At 36.0% G+C, this 21,710-nt stretch overlaps 1 protein-coding gene across 4 annotated transcripts in view; it reads left to right on the top strand.

Annotated features, from left to right (window-relative positions):
* Positions 1 to 21,710, top strand: part of USP15 (ubiquitin specific peptidase 15) — a 152,410-nt gene that overhangs the window by 46,765 nt on the left and 83,935 nt on the right. For all 4 annotated transcript variants that reach the window (XM_006154147.3, XM_014590038.2, XM_006154146.3 and 1 more), the window contains exons 3-4: positions 6,954 to 7,084; positions 18,188 to 18,314. In XM_006154147.3, the coding sequence (XP_006154209.1) occupies positions 6,954 to 7,084; positions 18,188 to 18,314 (258 nt within the window). The remainder of the gene's footprint in view (positions 1 to 6,953; positions 7,085 to 18,187; positions 18,315 to 21,710) is intronic.

Below are 21,710 nucleotides of genomic sequence, written 5' to 3'. Positions count from 1 at the left end.
CTCAGCTCTTCAGATCAACATTGAACTAGGGGTTCTAGCCAGTACAGTAAGGAAAAAAGAGATGAATGACATACAGATCATACAGGAAGAAGTAATAAAACTGCCATTATTCATAGACACCTATGTCTATGTAGAAAATTCAGTGGAATAAAAAAAAAAAGAAAAGAAAAACAGCAGCAAAACAAAAGCCACTAGAACTAAAATAAGTTTAGTTTACAGGATACAAAATCATTATTTAAAAATCTGTTCTATTTCTGGCCTGCTTCAGTGGCTTAGTGGTAGCTCACTAACTATTTCATAATGCTGGCTTTACCTGAATTTTCAAGTTTCAATCCCTGGGTCATTCTGTACTTGCCAGGTGTATGTTTGTATGCCCATGAACCTGGTTCAGGGGAGGATTGTGGTAGGAAACCCTGTTGAGCATTCCTCTCTCTCTATCTGCCACGCTAGAGGAAGAAATAAAGTAAATATAAAAATCTATTTTTTTTAATTGCTAGAGGATACATGCACTCACCAGAGAGTATATGAGAGAGAGAAGGCACCCTTCAGTGGGTATGGTCATACTACAGTCCTTTTTTTTCTATTTTTACATCCCATCAGGATTTAGGGTATAGAAGCACTTGGGTCCAGGATTCTATGGTTGGTCATGTGGGATCCAGCTCCCAATGCACAGAATTAACCACTGTAAGTGGTTAAGCCACAGTGGCCAACTATAGGGCTGACTCATCTGTTGTATTTTTTATACCCTACAATGAGTGACCATAGGCCTGGTGGTGTGGTTAAGGTGACTGGATCCCATATGTCTGACTGGTTGAAGTCTATGTGCTTGAATGCCCAAAATCAACGGAAGAATGGAGGAGAAGGGATTGCATTTTTTTTTTTTAATGAAGTAACAACTAAAATTTTTAAAATGTATTTTATAATAGCATCAAAACATTCAAAATATTTAAGGATAAATCTGGCAAAATATGTGCAAGTCTTATACACAGAAGACTGCAAAACCTTGCCGAAAGAAATTAAAACCAAAGAGAGAAATTGTTAGTAGATCATAAAGCTTGATATTTATTGTTGTTATTGTCCTTTTCTCTTTACGTAATCTGTAGATGTAACACAATTACAAATCTCATTCCTACTGTCCTTTTTAATAATGGAGATTGAATTTGCCTACCATAAAATTCATCCTTTTAAATCATATCATTCACTGATTTTTAGAATACATTTTACCATTGAACAACTTCGGGTTTATGAGTGCCAATTCTCCCTGCCTTACACAGTCTAAAATGTATGTATAACTTTTGACTTCCCCACAACTTAACTGTTAGGAGTAAATTGTTTATCAGCTTTATTGATAATATGAAGTTAATTAACATATATGTTTTGCATGTTATATGTATTATATACTATATTAGAATAAAGTTAGAGAAAATAAAAGTTATTAAAATTACAAAGAACAGAAAATATATTTACAGCACTATACTGTATTTTTCAATATATATATTGAAAAAAAAATTGCATACATGTGGACCCATGCAGTTCAAACCTATGTTCAGGAGGCAACTGTATCCACAAAGCTGTTCAAGAATCACCACCATCTTATTTCACACTTTCTTCACACCAGAAAGACACTTCATACCTGTTAACAATCGCACCTTTGCCAGTCTCCACCCTCACCCCAGCCCTAGGCAACCACTTATCTACTTGCTGTCTCTATCGATTGGCTTGTTCTGGACATTTCATATGAATGAAATCATAAAATGTGTGTCTTTTATGTTTGACTTCTTTCTTTAGGAAAACGTTGGCACTTTGCTGCAGATGTAGCATAAATCAGTATTTCATCTTTCTATTGCTGAATAACTTTTTATTGTATGGATATAATACATTTACTTTATCCATTCATAATGGACATTTGAGTTTTCACTTTTTGGCTATAGTGAATATTGTTATTGTAAATATTGTATGGATCTATTTTTTTTCCTTGTGGGTGTATATCTAGATGAAGAATTAATGGGTCATAGTTACTCTATTATTTAACTATTTGAGGAACCATTAAACTGTTTTCCAAAATAATTGCATCATTTTACATTGCTGCCAGCAATTTTATGAGGGTTATGGTTCTTCCACATCCTTGTCAGCACTTAGTATTGTGTGTTTCTTTTTATTATAATCATCCTAGTGTCTATGATGGGTGTGAAGTGATTCATACTTTCATTTCCCTAGTGATTAATGATGTTAAATATCTTTTCCTGCGTTCTTATTTAGGTAAGTCATTTATCTTTTTTTTTTTTTTTTTTAAGAGTTCTTTATTTATTCTGGGTACAATACTGTTATCAGATAATATGGTTTTTAAAATTTGTTTTCCATTCTTTGGGTTGTCCTTTTAACTTTCTTGGCAGACTTTTTATTTTTATTTTATTTTTTTTTTTTTAAGACAAAGTCTCACCGTGTCTCATTTCTCCTGCCTCAGCCTCCCAGGTGGAACTATAGGTACACATCACCATGTTCAGTTCTTTTTTAGACAGGGTATTGCCCTGTTGCCCAGGGCAGCCCACACACTCATAGTCCTCTTGCCTTAGTCTCCCTAAGTCACTGGGATTACATGTGCACACCACCACATGGGAATTAAATCCAGGCCCTTTGTGTGGTCCTCACCTGTGGAGCACAGGGTTTTAACAGCATATCCCAGCAAGTCTGGCCCATTTGACAGTGTTTTGGGGAGCATAAAAGTTTCTGATTTTGGTGAATCTAATTTACCTTTTCTTTTTTTTTTAAAGTTATTATTCTACAAGAGAGAGGGAGGGGGAAAGACATCCCCATCAGAGTCTTTCTGCCATGATCTAAGCCTAGCCTCAGCCACTCCAGATCATAGGCATGCAGGTATATACCCATGTGCACAATATACACAGGAAGGTCTTAGGACACAAACTCCAGACCCACTCATGATCCACTTTGCAGAGCATTTCACATTACTGCTGCACCACAGACTGGCCCTTATGGGTTTTACCCTTGTTGCTTATACTTTTGACACCTGAAAATGTTGTCCAAACCATATTCAAAGATATTTACACCTGTATTTTCATCTAAGAGTTTTGTTTTTTGTTTTTGTTTTTTTTTTTAGTTTTTCAGGCTTGTTTTTTGTTTTTTGTTTTTTTTTTGTTTGTTTTTCTTTTTTGTTATCGGGTTCAAGCACTTGCCAGAGAGACAGCAAGAAATCACCTCCAGGAAGAATAGCTATGCCACAATCCCTTTTCCTCCATTTTCCTTTTGGGATTTTTGAGTATACACACACACACACACATACACACACACAGTGTGAGTTTCAAGTTACTGGGTCCAGGATTCAAACCAGGGTCAGCCATGTGAGGATCCAGTATATTATCAACCATGCTACTTCTGGTCCCTCTTCTAAGAGTTTGTTTTTTGTTTTGTTTTGTTTTGTTTTGAGAAGTTTTTGCTATAGGCACATGCACTTGCCAGACAGACAGAGAGACAGAAAGCGAGAAATCACCCCCAGGGGGGATGGTCATGCCGCAATCCCTTCTCCTCCATTCTCCTCTTGGGATCCTGGGCACGCACGCACACGCGCCCGGCGTGAGTTTTAAGCCACAGGCTCCAGGACGCGAACTGCGGTCGACTACGTGGGAGTCCAGCGACACAGCCATTACACTAACTGCTGGTTCCCATCTTCTAAGAGTTTTATATCTTGTGGATCATAGTGTTAAGACCCTGTCAGGGTGCTATCTCTGTCTGTTTTTCTCTTGCTTATGGAAGAAGAAATAAACTTTTTAAAAAAGGAATAAAAAAAGGAATAAACTGTTGATATTTAAAAACATGGCTGGATCTCAAAATAATTATGCGGCATGAATGAAGCCAAACAAAAAAGAGGACATACTATTTTTAAGGGAAAAATGCAAATTTGTCCATAGTAACAGAAAGGAGGTACTATTTTTATGTAATATTCTAGAAAATGTAAATTAATGCATATTCGTCTATAAATGTAAGCATGGTTTATTGGTTTTCTGGAAAAAGGACCGTGGAACCTGAATAAGCAGGATGGAGCAGTTACAGAGCGCTACTGGGAGATCGTGGAGATGTTGGATATATGTTCATCGTTTTGGTAGTGATGAGGTTTTCATGCTTGTACTGATATGTCAAATATATCAGATTATATAAATATGTGCAGCTTATCGTACAGTAATTATTTGTCAGTATACACAGAAGTAACAAATATCAGTTCTGTATTTAGTTTGAGGGTGTTCTCCCTTAAAAATGAGTGTTTTATTCTGTCTACTAGATATGTTAGTTTTTAGATTGTATTACATAATAAAGTCATTTACCTGAACTCTGAAGTTATGGGACCAAAGAGCATAGCAGTCTCAATTTGTAAACTTTTCTTTCATTTCCTAAGTTTTCTTCAAGGCACTGTGTCATTAATATAATGGAAAGAGTAAACAGATTTTTGTTTGAATTGCATCTACAATTTTCCATGTTTGTAGCAAGTTATTCAACATTCCTGAGGAATGAGGAATGAGACCTCCTTTATAGTGTTATTTTGAAAATTAACTGACTTGACATGGTTTGCTATAATAAAAATTTCACAATACCTTTATTTCCCTGTATATGGCAGAAGACAAGTTACTCGATATCCCTGAATATATATTTTAAGCTAAAATGGAGATCTTTATCTTATAGGGTTTTGAGGATTGACTGAGATGACATATATGTCTCCTGTACACAAGACATAATGACTTGGAATATGCCCATTTCTTTCACCTTCAGACAGTTTCCGAAAATACGTTCCAAATTAACAGATTCCATCAGCAATTTAAAAGTTAATAACTAAGGTTTTAAAAAACTGGCTTAAAAATTAATATTTAGTTTATATGTACTATTGACATTTATGTTATAAAATTCAGTTTTCCCATTTCTGTTCTATAGAAAACATAGGTTCCTCAAAGATTAGTGTGATTCTATGGCCACAGATTGATTCTGGAAAGAATAGATCACTTCTGTTAATCTATCTAGCATTTTTCTTTCTTTTTTGATTTATATTGTTAAATCTTTTTTATTTTTAGGGTTTTTTTTTTTTTTTTTTTGGGTTTTTTTTTTTTTTTTTTTTTTTGCCTTAGGATACATGTACTCCAGAGAGAGAGACAAAGACAGTAAGAGGGGAAAGTGAGAAGTCACCCCCGCAAGGGGAATGGCCATGCCACAATTCCTTCCTCTCCATTCTTCTCCTAGGATCTTGGGCATGCATGCACACCTGCCTGGCATGAGTTTCAAGGCACCAGGTCTGAGACTTGAGCTGTGGTTGGCCATATGAGAGTCCAGAAATGTACTCTACTCCACCTGCTGGCCCCAAATCTTTTTTTTTTTTAAAGAATTATTTATTTAATTTTATTTGTTTATTTCAATTTGGTACAAGACACATGCACTCATGAGAGACAGAAAGTGAGAAAGCAAGCTGCCAGGTCTGGAACTCAAACCGTGGTTGCCCATGGAGCCCAGTGTACTAACTACCACGTCACCTACTGGCCCCTATATTGTTAAATCTTATTAGGAAAGTATGTTTTCATTATTGAAATATTACCAAGAACATTTTTGCTTCCCCATGTCTGTTAGTTAAGATTATCTTAGAGTAAGGAAATCTCCATTAAGTTGGATATAATTCATTGAGTTGTTTCCATTTCCCTTTTTTAAAATTTTTAATTTTTTATTGTTAGAGAGCATGTGCCATTGCCAGAGAGAGCCCAATAAGTAGACAGAAAAAGAGATAAAGCACCCTACAATGGTGTCTGGTCACATCACGATCCCTTCTCTGTTTCTGCATTTTGTTGGGATTCAGGGCTCACACACATATGCATGCTCATTGTGTTTTTCAAGCTGCCAAGGCCAAGATTAGAACTGTAGTCATCCTTGTGGTATCTAGCTCCCTTAACCACTAGGTGCTGGGACCAGTCTTAGCTGTTTTGTATCTGTACTTTGGAAATTCAAATCAGCAGATAACAAACGAGTCTCACATTAGGACTGTGATGTAAAGATAACTCAAGAAATTGTTTCTACAGCTCTGGCCTGCCCTGTGCTAAATTTCCTAATTTAACTTGAGATTTTAAACTGTATCATAGAATTATAACAACATCTGAACTGTTACCATTTTTTAGATCTTGGGAGGAATCAAGATCGTGGTCCCTCTTGTATAATGAGATGGTTCACAAGATGTCATTTTGTGGTGCTCATCATGGTTCCCAGAACATGTGTCATGGAGTCATTTTTAAAAAGATACTGATTTGTTTCTGAATTTCCTACATCAGTTGATGCTAGAATGACCTGTATTACCACACGAGAGATCGCTGGTACTTGAAATATTTTAGAAATATTCCTCTGTCAAGTGTCTTGGCTAACAACAATTATACCTTAGTGTTTTGTTTTTATTAGCCTAATACAAGATAAATTATGTTTTAAATACTGCTTGTAGGCTACTAGTATATTTTAAAAATTTATAGTTATATTTTAGTATGAAAAAAAGTAGAGAATTTGAACTTCTTCTGATCTTTTTCCAAAACTTAATTTTTTAGAGAGATTTTTGCTATAGGGCATATGCCCCCACCAGAGGATCAGAGAAAGACAGAGAGACAGAAAGTAAGAAAGAAATCACCCCCAAGGGGGAAGTGGATATGCCACAATCCTTCTCCTCCATTCTCTTCTCGGGATCTTGGGCACACACGCACACGCATCAGGCATGAGTTTCAAGCCTCCAGGTCTGGGACTCGAACCACAGTCATCCATGTGGAGTCCAGTGATGTAACCATTATACCATCGGCTAGTCCCCAAAACTTCTTAAATATTTATATGGGTCTTCTGGAGTTTAGTGAATTTGTAATGTGTACAGCTAAAGTTTTTAGAAGTGTGTACTGTTATTTCTTTGTCTGTATTGAGTTTATTTTTTTCTTTTGCAGATGGTGATGCCCAGTCACTCAAGGAACATCTTATTGATGAATTGGATTATATACTGTTGCCAACTGAGGGCTGGAATAAACTTGTCAGCTGGTACACATTGATGGAAAGTCAGGAGCCAATAGCACGGAAGGTACATTTTCCATATAACACAGTATAAATATTATTTTTCTCAAATAATTACTATTTTACTGTTAACTCAATAAAATACAATGCCTTGTTACTTATCTCAGGGAAGAAGACTTGTAAAATTTTACTGTACTGTATTATCATAATAATATAGAGGGTTGGGAACCAGCAGTTAGCGTAATGGCTATGTCGCTGGACTGCCACGTAGTCGACCGTGGTTCACGTCCTGGACCCGGTGACTTAAAACTCACGCTGGGCGCATGTGCGTGCGTGCCCAAGATCCCAAGAGGAGAATGGAGGAGAAGGGATTGCGGCGTGACCATCCCCCTGGGGGGTGATTTCTCGCTTTCTGTCTCTATGTCTCTCTCTGTCTGGCAATCACACGCGCCTTATAGTGAAAATCTCCCAAAAAAAAAAGAAAATAGTAAAAAAAAATAAATAAAAAATAATATAGAGGGTTTAAAATATGCTAGCCATTGTTCTAAGGACATTCATAATATTAACTAGTTAAATCCTCACAGAAAATGTGAAAAAATTATAGATTTAATATTTGGGTATAATGCTAGAACTAAAAATATTAGGTTGTTGGGAAAGTCATGATGTATTTTTGCATAAAAATTTGAAAAATGCATCATAACTTTCCCAGTAACTGAATAGAATTTGTAATGTAAGGTCAGTGAATGGCATGGTGGTTCATGTGACTGAATCCCCCATGGCCGACTGCACAATTCAAGTCCTAGACTCCTGTGACTTGAAAACATACTGGACATTTGTGCAGGCATGCCCAAAATCCATAGAGGAGAATAGAGAAAGGATTGCCGCGTGGCCATCAACCCTGGGAGGTGCTTTCTCGCTTTTTTCTCTCTATCCGAGTGCATAAACCCTGTACCAAAATTATTTAAAAAAAGAATTTGTATACTAAATGATATATAAGTAGAAAATATATAGTCTAAAACTTAGACAATGATTGGAAAATATGAAGGCATACATGAAATATAGTGATAAGCAAACATACATATATGCATATATGAGAGGACTTGAAAATGTGTAGAAAAATGGAAATAAAGTACAAGTATATTTTGGTGCTGAAAAAAATTTAAATCTGTACACAGTTGTTTTGTTTTTGTTTTTGTTTTTTAGAGGTTTTTGCTGTAGGGCACGTGCGTTCGCCAGACAGAGAGACAGAAAGCGAGAAATCACCCCAGGGGGATGGCCACGCCACAATCCCTTCTCCTCCATTCTCCTCTCAGGATCTTGGGCATGCACGCACATGCGTTCGGCGTGAGTTTTAAGCTACCGCGTCCGTGACGCAAACTGCAGTCAACTACGTGGGAGTTCAGCAACATAGCCATTACGCTAACTGCTGGTCCCTGTACATAGTTTTTTGATAATGCACATTTTTATGAACTTTTTGAAGACCCTTTGTAATTATAATCTTAGAGAAGAAAGAGAGAATGGGATAGCACTAATACTTGAGAAGGCAATAGTTAAGACTTTTCTCAAACTATGAAAGGTACCATGCTACAGATTCAAGAAATGCTGTAAATCTCAAACTGGAAAATACAAATAAAATCATACCGAATAAATATGTTGAAAAATAAAAGAAGAAAGACTTTCTTAATACTGGCCAGAGAAACTGACGTATTATCTTCAAAGTAAGATAAGACAAATAATTTCTAAAGAGAACTCATAGATGGCAGGAAACAATAGACTGTCTTCAGCATACTGGAAGAAAGTAATTGCCAACATGCAATTTTATGACCAAAGAAAGAACTCTTTAAAAATGACAAGGAAAGGGGAACCAGCAGTTAGCGTAATGGCTATGTCGCTGGACTCCCACATAGTCGACCGCTGTTCACGTCCCGGACCTGGTGGCTTAGAACTCACGCCGGGCGCGTGTGTGTGCATGCCCAGGATCCCAAGAGGAGAATGGAGGAGAAGGGATTGCGGCGTGACCATCCCCCCTGGGGGGTGATTTCTCGCTTTCTGTCTCTATGTCTCTCTCTGTCTGTCTGGCAAGCACACACGCCCTTTAGCGAAAAATGACAAGGAAAAAAAAAAAGCTATTGTTAACCAAAAACAGAACTGATAGAACCTGTTACAAGCAGACTTCTACTGAAGAAATACAAAATAATCTTCAGAATACAAGAAAAATTATTCCATATGAAAGCCTAGAGACACAGAAAATAATGTAGACTGACAAAAAGTAAATCTTAATATGTACTCTTTAAAAGATTAGTAATAACTTGTGGGATTACAGTTGCATATAAAAGTAAACTACACAACAATATTTGCATGTAAGTTGAGATAATAGCCTCCAAGATGTCTCCCAGTGATCCCTGGCTCCTCACGTTCATGTCCTTGGGTAGACCATTTGCAATTTGCAGCAAGGTTGTCTCTGACCAATAGCATATAGCAGAACTCATGGTTTATCACTTTCAGGATCAGGCGATGAAAGATCTCACAGTTTACATTTTTGGGATACACACATTCTAGCTTGCTTTGTTTTTCATTTCTCACATGAGTTTATTCAGTTGCATCTGATGAGGCCACTCAGCCACGTTATAGAGAGGCCCACATGATGAGGAACTGAGATCTCTGGCCAGCACAGAGGAATGGAGACCTTACAAAAATTATGTGAGTGACCTCAGAAGTAGATTTTCCCATCTTAGTTGAGCTTTCAGATGACCGAAGTGCCCATAGGTAGATAAAAATTTCATGAGAGACCGCAAGCCAAATAACTCACTCCACCCTCAAATTCTTGACACTCAGAAACAATGTTATTTTAATATTTGCTGGGGGGTTTTTTTGTTTTTTTTTTTTTGTTTTTGGGGGGTTTTTTTGTTTGTTTTTTTGTTTTGTTTTGTTTTTTTGCTAAATTGGGGGGCAATATATTGTGTAGCAATAGATAATTCATACTGGGTTTGACACCTGGAAGTAAGGTCCTGACATCATAAAAACTTGATATGTGGTGGTGGCATTAAAACTGGACAGTAGATGGAGGTTAAAAACTTTTAAGTGAATTAATGAAAGCTTAAAGGGCCTTAAACAAACTGTTAATAGAATTTTAGCCTTTGAAGAGCTGCCAGTGAATACTTAAAAAATAATTGGAGGAAATATTACTGGAAACTAGAGGAAGGCAATCTCTGTTATGTAGTGGCAGAAAATTTAGTAACCTGTCAACTATAGTAAACTAAAGGTAAAAAATTATCTAATCATATTTTTAATTTGCCAAAGTGTTCACAGTATTGCCTACTTTCTTCTCATACTGTTTATAGTCAGATATAAGACAAAAAACATAAGCTGAAGAAAGGACTATTAAATGAAACCGAAACAGAGCCAAGATTTACTAGGTTTGAAGATTCCTTAGGAAGTGTTTCTTAGCAAGATCAAGCTCATAACATTCTCAGGAAAGCATGATCTAAAACTGAAGCCAGTGTTATTATAAAGTCACTTTGGAAAAATCAAAGGTTGTACCACACTATACTATTCAGACAGAAGGCCTTGTGAAATAGTTAAGGGTATAGTTAAAGGTTGTCTTCTCAATAATATTAAATGTATCCCCAATATGTAGCTTCTAAGAACAATAAGATTTCTAAGAAGATTAAGGGCAGTCCCTCAGCCTTGTCAGCATAAAGCTGAGGGAGTCTCCAACCCCTGGTCCTATTAGGAACTGGCCGCACAGCAGGAGGAAAGCAACAAGCCATGAAGCTTCATCTGTATTTTTAGCCACTCTCCATTGCTCACTTTGCCTCCTGAGAACCACCTCCTTTAATATCAGGGATAATATTAGATTCTCATAGGAGCATGAACCCTATCATGATCTATATAGGGTGCTCGCTCATTATGAGAATCTAATGCCTGTTGATCTGGGGTACAGCTGAGGTGGTAATGCTAGTGCTGGGGCACAGCTACAGCACTGATTCATATTAGCAAAGAAGTTTGCACAGAGACCATAATAAATCAACTGCTTGCAAATTCAAAACCCTATCAGTGAGTGACACATGATGATTAAGATGCATCTGGTGGCAGGCTTTAAGCCAGAATCTAGCACTTATGTTAGTCCATACATGGCCCACCCATTATTTTATTTACCACTTCTAGCCATGCTTCTTTCCTGCATTGCGCACTTTTGTCTCAGTCATAGTGTTGGTAAGCTAACCCACAAGCTAACCCTAACCAAAATGAGTAAAAATCAAATGTCTAGTAGCTGGAAAACAAGTTCAGATTCCCAGTGATCCTTAATTATGGTGAGTTGTGTAATTATTCCATTATACGTTACAATGTAATAGTATTAGAAATAAAGTGCACCTTGTAATGTGCTTGAATCATCTTGCAACTATCCCTACCCCCGTCCCTGGAAAAACTGTCTTCTATAAAACTGGTCCCTAGTGGCAAAAAGGTGGGGAACCTCTGTTCTAGAGGACATTTGTGCATATGACTTTGTTTAATGGAATGAACTCCAGTAAGATCCAGTAGAGAGCTACTATAGATTTGAGATAATTATGTCACAGAACCACTGCCATCTTGGACTGCCACAACAGTTTAAAGAAGCCATTGACCTCCCAGACTTTTCAAGCGGAAACTAGGGTGTGAATCTACTCAACTGCAAACATGTGCTAGTTCATGATAAAAGGGTTACGCAGAGAGCAGAGTCAAATGTCATAAAGAGTCATTTTCAGGCAAAGATAGAACTGTCCCAGTCAAAGAACTTCCGGAATTTGCGCAGGTAGATTCATAATAGCTATGGACCACTGGCTGATTTGTACCTCCCATTTTCTCTTTTTTAAAAGAAGAATACTTAGGGCCTGCTGGCAGTGTGATGGTTAAAGCAGCCGGATCCTGCTTGGCTGGCCACACAGTTCAAGTCCCAAACCCAGTGGCTTGAAAAACATACCAGTCACGTGTGCGTACATTTTCCAAATCTTAAGAAGAGAATGGAGAAGGGATTGTGGCATGCCCATACCCCTGAGGGGTGAGAAAGCACTCCTGTCTCCAGTGAACATGTATGCCTAATAGCAAACTTGAAAAAAAAAAAAGAGAGAATTATCTAAAATATTTTGTGTTCCTTACCATTTTATTTTGAGTGTATATGGAATAGAAAAACATCTCGTACTTCACCATCCTGCAAATCAAGAACTATACTGAACATGCTTAAGTAACTTTACTCATTTAATTACATCTGTATCACATATAGATGATAAATTTCTGAACTCTTGAGTTGATGCTATAATGAATTAAAACTAGTGGGGGCCTTTGGGGAGCGTAAGTATATTTTGTGTGTTGGAGGAAGGAACTGTAAATCACGTGGGCAAGGGAGTAGACTGTGGTAGTCAGCCTCAAAGCTCCCCAGTGATAGCCTCCTCCTAGTATTCAGACTTTTGTGTAATCTCCTCCCATAATGTACCAGAATTGGTCTTTGTGACCAGTAGGATGTGACAGAAGTGACAACATGTCATTTAGAGTAGTTTATAAAAGCTTCTGGTATTTCCATCTTTGGAATGCTCTCTTGCTGTCTGTCTTGGGTCACTCACTCTGGATGAAGCCATGTGCCATGCAGGCAGACTATGGAAAGACTCACATAGTGAAGAATTTGGGCTTCTACCAACAGTTGAAGAGAAACCAAGGCCTCCAACAACCACATGAGTGAACTTGGAGGCAGATTTGAACAACATGATTAACCACTATGACCTAATTGATATATGTACTACATTTAGTCATTTCAGAAAACAAAATTTTTAAGTGGAATTGTTTTAGCAAAATTGACCTGTGTGCTGGACTACCAAATACATCTCCCCAGAATGTGAATGACAGAAATGAATCGGTGTGTTTTCTATCCCTGGTGGTATTACGCCAGAAATCAGTACCAAAAATGTAACTTGACTCTCCCAATACTACCTAGAATTGGAACCACCTTCTAAGTAATCTTTGAGTCAAGGAAGAAATAAAAATTAAAATGAGACATATTTTAAACTAAATGGTTATGAAAATACAACTTGAAAGAGTTTTTAGAGTGTGAAGTCATTCTTAGAAGGAACTTTATAATTTGAATGCAAAACTAGAAAAAAAATCTGAAAATCTATTTTATGTGGAACTTATGAAAAGTAATAAAATGTAATGAAAGGTCCAGTAGATGCTGCTGATTCACAGGCTGAGGCCCCATCAGAGGCTTGGATACCTGGCCTACCCTAATACTGGGTGTGGTGACTCATACCTGTAGACCCTCCCAGCTCCTCAGGAGGCCAAGATAAGATCAGGACAGGGCAAGACTCAGTTTTTAAAAACAAAACAAACAAACAAAACAATCAGGAAGAAAGATTATAAAGTAGACATTAATGAAATAAAAAAACAAACTTATACTAAATGAACGAAGTTCACTCATTGTAAAGAACAGTTACATAGATCAGTAAAATAAAGATGAGTCCTGGCAAGATTGACTACAACAAAAAAGAGCAGAGACAAATAACTTATATTTGGAATGAAAAAAGGGACATTTGTAGAAGTGCTTAAAAACTATTTAACATTGTTTTGGATAGCTTTATATAATAATTTGAAACTTTAGATGAAATGGAAAATTTCTGGAAAAATGCAAATATAAATAGTTGCCACACTGAGAAGTAGGAAACCTTAATTGATCTGTATTTTGGGGGAGGAGGAGGTTTTTGCTATAAGGTGCATGCACTCGCAAGAAAGACAGAGGGAGAAAGAAAGAGAGAGAGATAGAAAATGAGAAATCACCTCCCCAGGGGGATGGCCATGCTGCAATGCCTTCTCCTCCATTCTCCTCTCACGATCTTGGGCACACACACACACGCGCACCTGGCATCAGTTTAAGCCACCAGGTCCGGGGACTTGAACTGGGATTGACTACATGGGAGTTCAGCGACATAGCCATTACGCTAACTGCTGGTCCCAATTGATCTGTATTAAGTTGAATCATTGATTAAAAAATCTTACCACAAAGAAAGCTCCAGACCTAGAAAGTTTCACCAGTATAGTCTACAAAATATTTGAGGAAGAAATTTACCAATCCTATGTAATATCATCTAGAGAATAGAAGATGAAGTATTTCTCAACCGACTTTATAGGCTAGCATAAACATAAGATAAAACCTAAAGGACACTATGAGAAAGAAAATTTATAAGCAATACTCAGTCATCAACTTAAATGCTTCATTCCTTAAGGTACCATTAGCAAAACAAAATCTAGCCATATGTAATAAGGACAAAAATTACCAACTTGAATATTTTTTAAATGCAATTTTAATTTAACTTTGAAAATCACTTGTTATAATTTTAGTATTAGAATAATCAAGAAAATTTATCTCAATACACACAGAAAGAACATTTGATAAATTCATCATTTATATATGATCTTAGTAAAGATCTTAGAAAGAAAAGCCCTTAGAAATAGAAAACTACAAATAGAAACCTATTGCATACCTACTTATTGGTAAAATATTAAAAATTTTTCTTTTTAAATCAGGAACAAGACAAGGATAATTTTATTAAAGATCTTAGCTTAACGATAATGCAAGGAAAATTACTGAAAGAATAAGAGTTGAAAAAGGACAAATAAAACCTTTAGAACTGTGTTCTTAGAAGACATGATTCTAAACATTTAAAATACCAAAAAAAATATTAATAAACAGTTCCAATTAATAAGGTTAGGGGTTATCTCCATGGTACAGTGATTAAGCTCTGTGCTTTGGGATCCAGATCCCACTTGCCAACCACAGTTGGAGTCCTAATCCTTGAAAAACATGCCAGGTACATGGGCTGGCATGCCCCAGATCTTGAAGGAATGAAAAAATGGAGGAAAGAGGATTGTGATATGATGATGCTCCATTGAAGGGCACTCTCTCCCCCTCCTCCTTCTCTCTCTCTTTCTCTCTCTCTCACTTACACATGCCTTCAAGCAATATTGAATTAATGAATGAATAAGTTGATCGAGGTAGACTAATGATAATTAGGTGAATATGGAGAGACCAGTTATTATCAACAACAAAGTTGAATTTTAAAATTATGTTTACAGATCAGAATACTTAAAAATAAACCTAACAAAAGCTATGCTTTTTAGCATTGAAAATTATATAATGTACTGAATGAAATTAAAGGTGACCTAATGAATTATATAATAGATCCAAGCTGGGAGTGGGGGAATATGTCACCAGACTGGTTCTATGAAGGTCCATATAGTATATATTTTCAGCTTTATAAGCCATCAATCTCTTTGGAAAGTTCTCAGCTCTTCAGTTTGGGACATGAAGGCAGCCATAGACAATGAATGGGCATGAAAGCAGTCACAGAAATAAATAAATGGGTGTGGCTATGTTCCAATAAAATATTATTTATAAAAATAGATGGTTTGGATTTAGTCTGTTGGTTGTAGTTTGATCATTAATGATCTAGGCACTGGTTATTAATGCCTACCAACATCACAGAAAGAGGAGCAACGAGATATTACTTGCATCCTGTTTTACCACCTGTGAAATAGCCTTACTGAAAACTGTGAGAATAAAGAAAGTAGATAGGAAACTTTTAGGTTAAAAGACATTTAAGAGGATATATCAGTCATTAATAATATATGGGCTTTATTTGGATCACTGTTCAAACAATAAATAGCCAAGAGATTTTGTCTTTATTTTGGCCATGATTTACTAAAAATGTCTTTTATCAGGACCAGCAGTTAGTGTAATGGCCATGTCGCTGAACTCCCATGTAGTCGACTGTGGTTCAAGTCCTGGACCCCATGGCTTAAACTCACGCATGTGTGCATGCGTGCCCAAGATGGCAAGAGGAGAATGGAGGAGAAGGGATTGCAGTGTGGCCATCTCCCTTGGGGAGTGATTTCTCACTTTCTGTCTGTCTGTCTCTCTGGTGAGCACATGCACCCTGTAGCAAAAACCTCTCCCAAAAAAAAAAAAAAAAAAGTCTTTTATCTCCATACGTCTTACATTTTGGACAAGGAGACTGATTCATCTTGTGCATGCTCCTTATCCATGGTAATATATCAGCGTTATAATTCACTTTTAAAAAAATAATAATATTATCATCTGTAATTCTGAAATACAGCTACCATTTCTAAATATTCTCCTTCCAGTCTTATTTCAAATGTATATTTTAATGATAATAATAATTAGATAATTATATCTTTGTATTATGTTTTTATAAGCTAATTTCTGTTTCATAGTCATTACCATCTTTTTCAGTGGTTATTTTTAATGCAGACATATTTCATGAAGATAGGAGAGTTTATATAAAAAAATCTACATATGGCCATACACTGATTAATGAAGATGCTAATTAGTTTTCTGTGCTATGGTACCACTATTTTTCAAACTTTAATAATGTATATAGTATGATTCTTATAAATAAAAATAGTTTGAGAACCAGCTCATGTTTGGAAAAAGAACAGCTTATTAATTCACTATTTTTGAAAGTAGTTAAATAAATGTAAATATGGTAGCAGTATTCCAAGTAGTAACAATAAGTGTTTTAGCATTGTAAAATGTTGTTGGAGAGAAGGAAAAAATAGTCCTGGTATAGTGTTTTCACAGATCTTACGATGACTTTCTGACAATTAAATCTTCAGGTTCTTTTTGGAAAAATATCTATGAGTATTTTGAAATTTATTTATATTTTTAAAAACCAGTGCCTATTTTGAAAATATATACCTCAATATTAATCATACTGAGGTATTTTCTTAATTTTTTTGGTTATTTTATCCTGTTTATCATTTTTTTCTACTCTATTCATTCCATTTGCTTTTTTTTTTTTTTTTAAGTAAAAGTGAGGCCTGTGGGTTACCTCATGTTTTAGCAACCTACCAATGATTAGTAGCTACCATAATGTAATTCTGTTTACCTCACATATTGAATCCCAGCAGAAGTTTCTGATTGATAAGAATATCTGACTCTGGTTTTTATGATTAAATATAGTTACTATTAATATTATAGCATTAAAAATGTTTCTGTATTCTTAACTTCAAAGTAAATCAATATAAGAGATTTAAAGTAAATCTCAGTAAGAGTTAAAATGTATGTATTTGTTTTATAAAGTGAATTAAGTTCACTCACAGTAGGAGGGGTACAAGTTACTACCTCTTTTAGGTGACAGACATGACAATAAAAATTTATATGGGATTAAACAATAAATACTAGGTAAATTACATTTGCATTTTTGAACTGAAACAGTTTTTTCTGAAAGACAAGTTTATAACTCCCTTACTGAATTGATGTAAGCTTGTGAGTACATCTAACAGTCATTCGGAACCTCCCTTTTTGCCATATTTGTCTACTGTATCACATATCAAGCTGATTACTATTTTCAGAAACAGTATTCATGACTGAAATCCTACAGTTAACCTTTAGAAGATCAAAAGGAAATATACTTACTTAAAGGTGACCCTAATAAAAAGCTATTTCCTCTTTTTATGCTTTATTGCTTGCATGTTTAACAGCCTTTTTTTTCTTTTGTTTGCATAAAATTACTGAGTGTACATGTAACGATCAAAAAAGTCATTTTAGGATGAAACTAACGTATCAGCTGCAGAGCCATAGTTGAATATGGCAGCAGTAATTTGTAATTATCATTTTAAAAGATTTATTTTAATATACAGAGTGACAATATAACTTGTTAGACAAAATTGTATAAAATTAAATATTCTAAAAGCTTTTTACTTGGGATTACTACTAAAAGCTAGAAGTATATCTGTATCTTTAGTCTAAGCTGTATATATATATATGCATATATATAATTTACATGGAGAGAGAGAAAAGTAAATATACACAGTCATTTGGGATAAGCTTTCTTGTAAATACTGAGTGTAATTATTTGATATGTATCACAATATTTTCATAGACCAGTAGAACATTTTTCCAAACTGTCATTTAGTGTTTTAAATTATGATTATTTGTATTCTGTTAAAAAATAAAATTTCTAAAAACGGTTTCTTGCTTTTTCATTTTCAGTTATTCATTATCTCTTATATCAACAGGTTGTAAAAATTACTGTTTTTTTATTGGAGATTTGCATTTTTTTCCTAAACAGTAAAATATATTGATAAGCTGATATTTTATTTTTTCTTTTTTTCTAATTTTTTTTAGGTGGTTGAACAGGGTATGTTTGTAAAGCACTGCAAAGTAGAAGTTTATCTCACAGAATTGAAGCTCTGTGAAAATGGAAACATGAACAATGTTGTAACTCGAAGATTTAGCAAAGCTGACACAATAGGTAATGAAAGATCCTGTCTCCTTTTTGAAATCATTGCTATTAGATATAGTTATAATTTTTATTTTATATGCTATGTTATATACTAGGGTGATAATCATTTTAAGGATTTATATGTAAACATTACAGGTTCCCAACCTCCATTATTTTATTTTGCATTTATGAATGAGTTTAATGTTTATTCCATTTCACTGTTTTCCAAAAAATCCAACAACATTTATAAGTTTGAGATTTAATTTCAATAAACCCATGCAATCCTAAAAGGAATGCTTAAAATGTTAGGATTTCTATATATGTCATTTTATTATAATTAACTATTATGGACAGAGATAAGACAGAGAGAGAGAGGGAAAATGAGAAAGCACTCCTGGAGAGATGGCCCCTCCACAATCCTTTCTTGGAATTTAGGGCACATACAAACACATACCTAGTGTGATTTTGAAGCCACTGGGTTCAAGACTCAAATTGTGCAGTTGGTTATGTGAGATACAGCTGCTTTAACCTCCATGCTATCTGCTAGCCCTGTTATGAACTCTTTACTGCCTCACACTCCTGAGCCTTTGGGATTGCAGGCAGAAGCCACCATGACCATCCCTAGGTTGGACCTTGACTCAAACCCAGGCCTCCCCCATGTCCCAGCCTACAGAGCACAGTATTTTCATGCACACCAATGCAATAGGCCTGAAAGTGAGTTTTGTTTTGTTTTGTTTTGTTTTGTTTTGTTTTGTTTTGATTTGATTTGATTTTGGAGAGGTTTTAGCTGTAGGGTGTGTGCGCTCTCCAGAAAGACAGAGAGAAACAAAGCGAGAAATCACCCCCAGGGGGGATGACCATTCCACAATTCCTTCTCCTCCATTCTCCTCTCAGGATCTTGGGTACACACACACCCAACATGAGTTTAAGCCACCAGGTCCAGGACTTGAACTGCAGTCAACAATGTGGGAGTCCAGCAACCTAGCCATTACGCTAACTGCTTGTCCCCTGAAAGTGAGTTCTGAAATAAAGAATGTTAGTGATATGAAAACAGAAATAGGTTGTATATTCTTCTCTTGTGATTTGTTTAAAAGTTATCATTGAGCCAAGCATGGTGGTGCACGCCTGTAATCCCAAGTACTTGGGAGACTGAGGCAAGACATGCCTAGGTTGAGTCCAGTCTAGGCAACATAGTCAGATCCTGTCTCTCAGACGGGAGAAGAAAATTTTGTCAAAATAGCTATGTACATAAAAGATAGCTATAAATTATATATAAACAGAATTAGGAAATGTAAGTGCCTGTTTTTGTGTTGTTAACAAATTAATAAAAATGATCTTTTTTAACTAGTACTCTGTATGTTGATTTATAGTAAAAATGATAACTATAGGCATGAGCTAAATAATTTAACATTTCAGGACCAAAATACTTTGCCTTTGAATATTTTTCTCCCTAGGTTGATATACTTGGGCTATGAGCATGTTCCCAGTGAAAGAGAAAATGTGGTTTCATTTCTTTTAAAGATAACCACTAAAAACACAATTTTTAAAATAAAACTTATTTTAAAATGACTTATGTTTATAAAATTTATTAATAGAATTAGTTCACATTCTTATTAAACATTTCTGCTGGAAGTGTTTGTTAGAACAGTTTTCTTTACAGTACCTATGTTAGTATTTTTCTTCCTCTGTGTACTTTTCATTAATGTGCTAATAGGGTCCCATTAATATGTGGAAAATAAAATGCCTGCTCTCAGTCCCTTGGCACTCTCTGTTCCAGTGATCTTGACCTACATCAGCCTCCGCCACTAGTTCCCATAATTATACCCTTGACTGTCATTATCTGTAACTGCACTTGCCAAATTACAATTTCAGCATCCTGCTTTCTCGCTACTGCTGCTTCTGTTCCCATTCTCTTTTGAGCCCACTTCATTAGACTTTCAAACCTACCACTCTCTTCGTACTCACTTCTGTCTTGGTCTCTCATGACCTTCCTGTTGCCAAAATCAGGGATAATTTACTATAGAAGTCTTTCATATTCTTAACCTGCCAACAGAATATAGTACAATAAACTGCTTTTCCACTTAGAAATACTACTTGGGGCCAACAGGTAGCATGGTGGTTAAGGTGTGGTTAACCCCACATGGCCAACTGGGATTCGAGTCCCAGAGCTAGCAGTTTAAAAATCATGCTGGAGACATGTATGTGTGTGCCTAGAATTCCAGCAAGAGAATGGAGGAGAAGGGATTGCAGTGTGACTTTCTTCTCTAGGAGAGTGGTTTCTCCCTCTCCCTCTCACTGTCGGTTTCTCTTTCTCTCTGGTGAGCACACACATCCTATGCCAAAAACCTTAAAAAAAGAAGAAGAAACACTATTCACATGGCCTCCAGAACAGTTTGTCACAGGCTATGCCTTATCCAATACTTTTGTAAGATCCTCTTCATATTCCTGCCCTTAAAACATCAGAATATTTTCTCACTTAGCCCTTGAATCTCTTTGCTTTCCCTTAATGATTCCATCTGGTCTCCTGGCTTTAAAATATAATCTCTATGTTGATGTCTTAAATTATATGTCCTGCCTGAAACTCCCCCAATTTCAGTTTTAATCAGCCTTTTGTATATTTGATACAGCTCTCAAGATGATTATCATGTATAAAACTAAACTCTCTCTGCCCCACCCCCAAAACCAGCTACCCTGTGATTTAGCTCTCTTTGATTGTCAGTGGTATTGCTCCAGTTAGTCAGGACAAAAATCTTGAAAAAAATCTGATGCCATTGTTTCTCACCCTTCATGTGATCTATCAGCATCTTTTTTAGCAGTTCTTTCAGAACCCGTTCTCAGTCTGACTCCTCACCCTGCTTCCATTGCTACCACCTTGGTTTGAATTTCTGCAGTAGCTTAGTCTTTCACTATTAATTGCCAGTAGTCTTCACTAGCTTCACTAGCTACAAATGCAAACATTTTAAACATTTTAAATGTTTCTTCTCTTCTTCAAACTCCTCAATGACTTCCCATGTTTCTTTCATATGTCACAAAATTCTGTGCAGCCCTACAGAAATACTTTTTTTTGAGATGATACACAATACAAATAGATCTATTACATATATAATATAAACATATGCTATACAAGTATATTATCATTATGCAGCAATTAATCAAAAAACATAAAATTTAGTTGGTACACCTGGACCCAGACTGGTTTCTTATATTATCTCACGTAACGTTTGAATGTGTCCAGCATCTTGGTTAGTGCTTGGTTTTAATTTTCTCATTCTGGCATGGTTTTACCATGTTGTTTCGGAGCTGAAAGCCAGAAACAGCTGTGGAGAAACTTAGCCCAGGTTTGCGTAACACCTTGCTAGGATCTGAGCCATGCCCTGCATGGTAGACCCGACTCCCTTTCTTACAGAAATACCTCATGCTCTCATT

Source organism: Tupaia chinensis, unplaced genomic scaffold (genome assembly GCF_000334495.1).
Source record: "Tupaia chinensis unplaced genomic scaffold, TupChi_1.0 Scaffold000395_1, whole genome shotgun sequence".
Classification (NCBI taxonomy): domain Eukaryota; kingdom Metazoa; phylum Chordata; class Mammalia; order Scandentia; family Tupaiidae; genus Tupaia; species Tupaia belangeri.
The sequence above is the reverse complement of the archived record's forward strand: the minus strand, read 5'-3'. Positions and strand labels throughout refer to the sequence as shown.